We start from the raw sequence: 6,196 nt of genomic DNA, 5'->3' as shown, positions 1-6,196 counted from the left end.
TTAATATAACATGTAGAAAAAATGAGTTTAAGATTTCTCATAGGAACTCAAGCGTCTTTCTGCTGGGGATTCTGGCTGTGGATTTAGAAACTCAAAGACAATAGTAGGGATAAACAAAATGACTAGAGATATGAGGCATAAACAAGCAGAAAAGACTGGTTCTGCTCTCCACAGATGGCGTCCTTAGCACAGGAGAGAATATACGCACATAGGTAAAATGAATAGATAAAGTAGAAAAGTTCGAGCAATGAGAGGACACCAATGATCCCAATCTCACTGGCATAATCATTGGGAAAAAGAGAGTTTCAAGACCAAGAGGAAATCAAAGATCTGGTGACTGGCATTGGGCCCATAGAGCAGATGGTGAATGTCACAGCTGTGTGCATGCCTCCCAAGATTACACTGGCCCATAAAACTAACACCCCACACCTATATGTGCGGACATCTATGATGACTTTGTTGCACACAGTGACAGAAACACAGTCACATGACTGTGAGTATGGCCCTTGCAGCATAACTATAGATTGTGAATGCAAAACCATGCAGTGTGCATTCCAACAGGGAAATATAGGCACTGTGCATGAATGGGCTGCAGATGGAGTTTTGCACAGTCACATAAATGCAGCAGAGATTCAAGAAGAAGCAATGTTTCGAGAAGAAACGCATAAATGAACAGAGACTCTAGTCCATATAAACAACAGTAATAATGAAGATGTTGCCTGTAAAAACCACCAACTCTAAAGTGAAGAAAATTGTGTTACATACAATTTCTACCTCAGGCTTTCTGGGAAACCCCATGAGAAGAAATTTAATCATTGTAGTGAAGTTAGCTATATTCCTTCTTGATCTCTGAGAATAGGACAAACCGTAAGGACAGACATTCCTAAATTATAATTCATGCCATAAACAAATCTAACGCACTTGGTGAGGTTAATTCATGAGGGCAGGACCATCATCATTCACGTGACTTTCCTTTCTACCCTAAAACCAAGTCAGTAAGTTTAAATGACTTCACTCCATGTAGAGAAGGATCTTTAGAATGTATATTTTATTATTACTCATTCCAATAAAAGAAACCAAAATTAAAACTCAATTAAAGCAATGTTCAAAGGCTAATTTTTGTCTGCATTGGAAGTTCATTCAGTAGACATGCACACGTGAACTACTGTTGGAGAAGTTCTTGAAATACCTACTTTTCCCCCTTAGAGTCCTGCACTTTAAATTTTTTAATCTGTTACTATGTTATAATTGTGCATATTTATGGAGTATATTGTGATATTTCAATACATATATAAGATATATAATATTCTATCTAGTTCTTACATTGTCACTACCTAAGTCCATTATTACAATTCTATAGCCATTTTACTATGACAAAATAAATTCTTAGTTTTTTTCTGTGTTAATAACATAAAATTAACAGTGCATACTATGTTAATCATAGCTGTACAAAAATTGTAGTCAGTGTTCATTATGCTTAATATATAAATTCAATAGAAATCTAAAAATATGAGAAAAATCTAGATTTTTTTCCTTCTGTATTTTACAAACAGAAATAAAATGACTATTAAGAATAATCATTTAGTCCAATTTTTATATCTGGACATTAGCACAAGGGGCATGTCCCATGAAAGTCTTCACTTACCAGGAAAGTGGGTCAGAGGGGAAGACATCCTATTGGGACTCTAGGTGAGAGAAGCATGAAAGAATTGGGAAATAGAAGGATCCAGGGGGTCCTGGAAACCTACAAGAAGAGCATCTTTACAGGCAGATCTGGGCCCAGGGATTCTATCAAACTACTGCATCAACCAAGGACAATATAAGTAGTAAACTTCGAACCCCTACCCAGATCTAGCCGATGAACAGGACATTCTCCACCGTTGAATAGAGAGTGAGGTCTGGCTTTCATGCAAATTCTGGTGCTCCATTTTTACCATGTCACCTTGATGGGGAGGCCTGGTGGCACTCAGAGGAAGGATAGCAGGCTACCAAGAAGAAACTTGATACCCTATGAGTATATACAAGAAGAGGAGGTCCTCCTCCATCACAGTCATATGGGAGGGGAATAGGGGGAAAGCGGGAGGGAGGGAGGAATGGGAGGATACAAGGGATGGGATAACAATTGAGATGCAATATGAATAAATTAATAATATATGTGTATACTTTTTAAAGGCAAAAGATAAAAAATAAAATGGGATACAGATATAAATTGATAAACCTCAAAAGAGGAATCTCAAATGACTGAGTAACAATGAAATGGGAAGCTTGGTCTTGCTGTGTGTCCCCTCGCAAGTGAAGTGGAGGCTGTTTCTGACATGGACTGTGTTGCCTGATTTGGATCACTTTCCCCTAGTGGGGCTACCTTGCCTGGCTTCAAAGGAAGAGGATGTGTTCAGTCCTGACGTGACTTGATGTACTGGGGTGGGCTGATATGAGGGGGCTTCCTATCTGAGAATGAGGGGGGAAAGAAAGGGATAAGAGTGTAGGAGGGTGGGACCAGGAGAAGAGAAGGTGGTGGGGGTGCATTTGGGATGTGATATGAATAAATAAATAAACATTTTTTAAAAAAAATATATAACAAGGGAAAAAAGAAATGTTCACATCCTTAGACATCAGGAAAATGAAAATCAAAGTGACTACTTTGAGATTTCATCTTAAAACTGTTGTAATGGCTAAGATCAATAACACAAGTGACATTTCATGCTGGCAAGGATGTGGAGCAAAGAGAACCCTCCTTCATTGCTGGTGGGAGTGCAAAGTAGTTCAGCCACTATGGAAATAAATATGGTGATACCTCAGCAAATTGGGATGCAGTCTACCTCAAGATCCAGATAAACTACTCCAGGATATATACGCAAAGGATGCTCCATCTTACTACAGAGACATTTGCTCAACTATGTTCATTATCACTATATTCAGAATACCCCCAAACTAGAAACACCTAGATGTTCATCAACAGAAAATTTGATAAAGAAAAGGTGATCTATTTACTCAGCTATGTAAAAAAAACCACTCTGTGAAATATGCAGGCAAAGGGATGCAGCTACAGAAATAAAAATCATCCTCAGTGAGGTAAACCAGACCACGAATGATAAATATGGTATGTATTCACTTGTTTGCAGATATTAGCAATTAACTAAGTAATAACCAAGATACATCTGTAAACTCATAGAGGTTAGGTATACAGGAAGGAACTTGGGGGGAAACACATATTTCTCCCTGTGAGGCAGGAATATAAAAGATTTTGTGGAATCCTGTGGGGAGAGAGAAGAGAAACTGGGTTGAGGGAGGTAATGAGAGACAAGACAGCTGGGACTGAGGGGCATTTGAGGGAGAATATGGAAACCCAGGGCAGTGGAAACTTGCAAAAGCATATGAAGGCAATTTTAATGAGGTCTCCTAGTAATGAGGGAGATGGAATGCCAAACGACCCTCTCCTATTACCAATCAAGGCTTTTTAGCAGTGATACTGAGTTGTAGTCAGTTGAGTTTTTGGCCAAAGGGGTCCCAGGGAAATTTGTGAGCAGCCCAGGCTGTAACTAAATCAATGGGCTGCTCTCCACAGACTGACAGCAGAGCTCCATTGTCAAGAACACCATCCACACCACTTATTGAACATGCAGCCTTCACCTCATGTTCTAGTGTCTTTAGTGCAGGAAGGTACTCTGCAGGCTACCAAAAGACAAACATAAACAACAAACCAGCCACAAAACCTTTTAACTAAAATCTATCTTGGATGCAAGATGTGCTCTGGCAATAGTAGCACAGAACACATACCTGACACTGCTTTGGTGACCAAGAACCAAAGACTAGATAGATCAGCAATCTAGGGCAAAAAAAAAAAAAAAAAAAAAAAAAAAAAAACCAAAAAAAAAACAAAAAAAACATTACTGGTCTGAATGAATGAATGAATGAATGAATGAATGAATGAATGTTATCAATAAAATGACTCCTAATGATATTCTGCTCTTCTCATAGATAAGTACCTGAGGAGTCACCATTAGAGAAGCTTCATTCTGCTGAAGACAGGGACAGATGCCGAGACCCCCACAAACAGATATTACACAGGGAGGGAGTCCTTGGAATGCACAGCTTTAAGTGGGATGTCTCCATCAAATCCCATCCCTCAGAGCTCACAGAATCCCTTGGAAGAGGAGGCAAAAGATGCAGAGGGGATGAAGGGCACCAGAACAAGTCCCTCTAAGTCAACTAAGCAAGGCTCATATAAACTCACAGAGACTGAAGCAGCAAGTACAAGGCCCACACATGTCTGCATTAAGTCCTCTCCATAGATACCATAGCCTTCAGTTTTCTATTTTTATGGGACTCTTGCATGTGTGAATGAGTAAGTCTCTGATTCCTGTGACTTCTCTTGGAGTCTTTTTTCCTTCTGCTGGGTCCCCTTGTCCAGCTTCAATGTGATGATTTTTGTTTTTCATTATATTTTATTCTATCATGTTTGATTGTTTTCTCTTAGAAGTCTGTTTTTTTTTTCTATTAAAAAACACAAAAAGAGACTGGGTCTTCAAAGGAGATAGGGTGGAACTGGTAGGACTAGAGGAAAGGGGAACTGTAATCAGGGTATATTGTGTGAGAAAAGACTCTGTTTTAATAAAATGTAAAAATGCATAACAATTTTATTCTGTTCACTAATATGGGTTGACCAAGAGGGATGAAACAGATAAACAACTACTGTCTATTTATCTTAAAAAATGGATGGTACACACATATTTGTAAACTTAATTATATATGATAAAATATTAGAATATATCTAAGATAAGCCAAGATAAATAACATTTTTTAAACAAATTCAGGGGCAGGATTCTGTAACTAGAGCAATACACACTCAAGGTTTCCCTTGTATTAACTGAGAAAATATCACTTCATACTACCAGACACTTTTCCTATATATTTTCTATTGTCCAATTTTCTCAATGGTATACATTCACAAAATTGAGAAACTTGGCTGTTTCTAAACTTCTTCATTGCATGGTTACTTATGCCTCAGAAGAGGACTTTAGATGTCTTCAAGTCAGAGCCATCGTCTCACCTTCCTATTCAACGCACTCCTCACTTCATTGTTTCTCAAGGTGTAGATGAGTGGATTGAGGGCAGGAGTGACCACACTGTACATGATGGCAATGATTCGGTCCTGATCCAGAGAGCTGCCTGAGGTAGGACGGGTGTAGATAAAAAGAACAGGAACATATAACAGTATGACAACCATGAAGTGAGAGGCACAAGTAGACAGTGCTTTGTGGAGCGTGCTGCAAGAACGGGTCTTGAGAAACAGGTAGGTGATGATGTAGAAGTAGGAGAGAAATGTCAGGAAAAAGGGACTGAGGGCAATGGTGCCCGTTACTGTATTGAGCAGCCAAAGGTTGAGCTCAGTGTTTCCACAGGCCAGATCCAACAGAGGTTTAACATCACAGAAGAAATGATGGATACGATTGGGACCACAGAAGCGCAAATGAGATGTCATTACAGAGTGAAGCAAGGCATGTAAAAAGCCAATGACCCAGATAGTAACAGCCATTAGGACACAGACCTGGCGATTCATGATGACAGAGTAGTGGAGTGGTTTGCAGATAGCTATGAAGCGGTCGAATGCCATCACTGGCAGCAACAAGGCCTCTGTGCTACCCAAGAAGTGGAAGAAATGAAGCTGAGTTATGCATCCCAAAAAGGAAATTGCTTTGTTCATAGAGAGGAAGTTCTCCAGCATCTTTGGCACTGTCACAGTGGAAAAGCAGATATCCAGACATGCTAGGTTTCCCAGGAAGAAGTACATGGGTGAGTGGAGTCTTGGATCTGAAACTATGATCATCAGGATGGCGCCATTCCAAGTTATATTGACAAAGTAGATGGTGAAGAAAATAGCAAAGAGGATAGGGTTTAATTCTTGTACATCTGTCACTCCCAGGAGGAGAAATTCAGTGACTGAGGTTTGATTTGACATCGCTTAAAAGAAGAGAGAGTTACTGTACAACACTACACTGTATGTTAACCAATCTTCCTGGTGATAGGTTCTCTTTTTAAAACCAAATAATTTTGACAGTGAGGTGTTGTTTTTCATGATGCCATCTCAAAATTATCCTAGTATTTACCCGTTATTGTTAAAAAAAACAATCCTAAGTATATGTTGTGGATTGTGATCAAACATCTTTTAATTTACTACATTATCACTAATCATTTC

The 6,196-nt window shown here is 39.1% G+C and overlaps 1 protein-coding gene across 1 annotated transcript; it reads right to left on the bottom strand.

Annotated features, from left to right (window-relative positions):
- Nucleotides 1-5,032: 5,032 nt before the first annotated feature.
- LOC127191057 (olfactory receptor 12D1-like) lies at nucleotides 5,033-5,959 on the bottom strand. Its single transcript, XM_051148293.1, has one exon. The coding sequence runs from the start codon at nucleotides 5,957-5,959 to the stop codon at nucleotides 5,033-5,035; it is 927 nt and encodes a 308-aa protein (XP_051004250.1).
- Nucleotides 5,960-6,196: the final 237 nt, after the last annotated feature.

Source organism: Acomys russatus, chromosome 6 (assembly GCF_903995435.1).
Source record: "Acomys russatus chromosome 6, mAcoRus1.1, whole genome shotgun sequence".
NCBI lineage: Eukaryota > Metazoa > Chordata > Mammalia > Rodentia > Muridae > Acomys > Acomys russatus.
This window is presented reverse-complemented; position numbering and strand designations above follow the sequence as displayed.

Excerpts from the sequence above, each read along its gene's own strand:
- LOC127191057 (XM_051148293.1), bottom strand. The coding sequence starts at position 5,959 with ATGTCAAATCAAACCTCAGTCACTGAATTTCTCCTCCTGGGAGTGACA.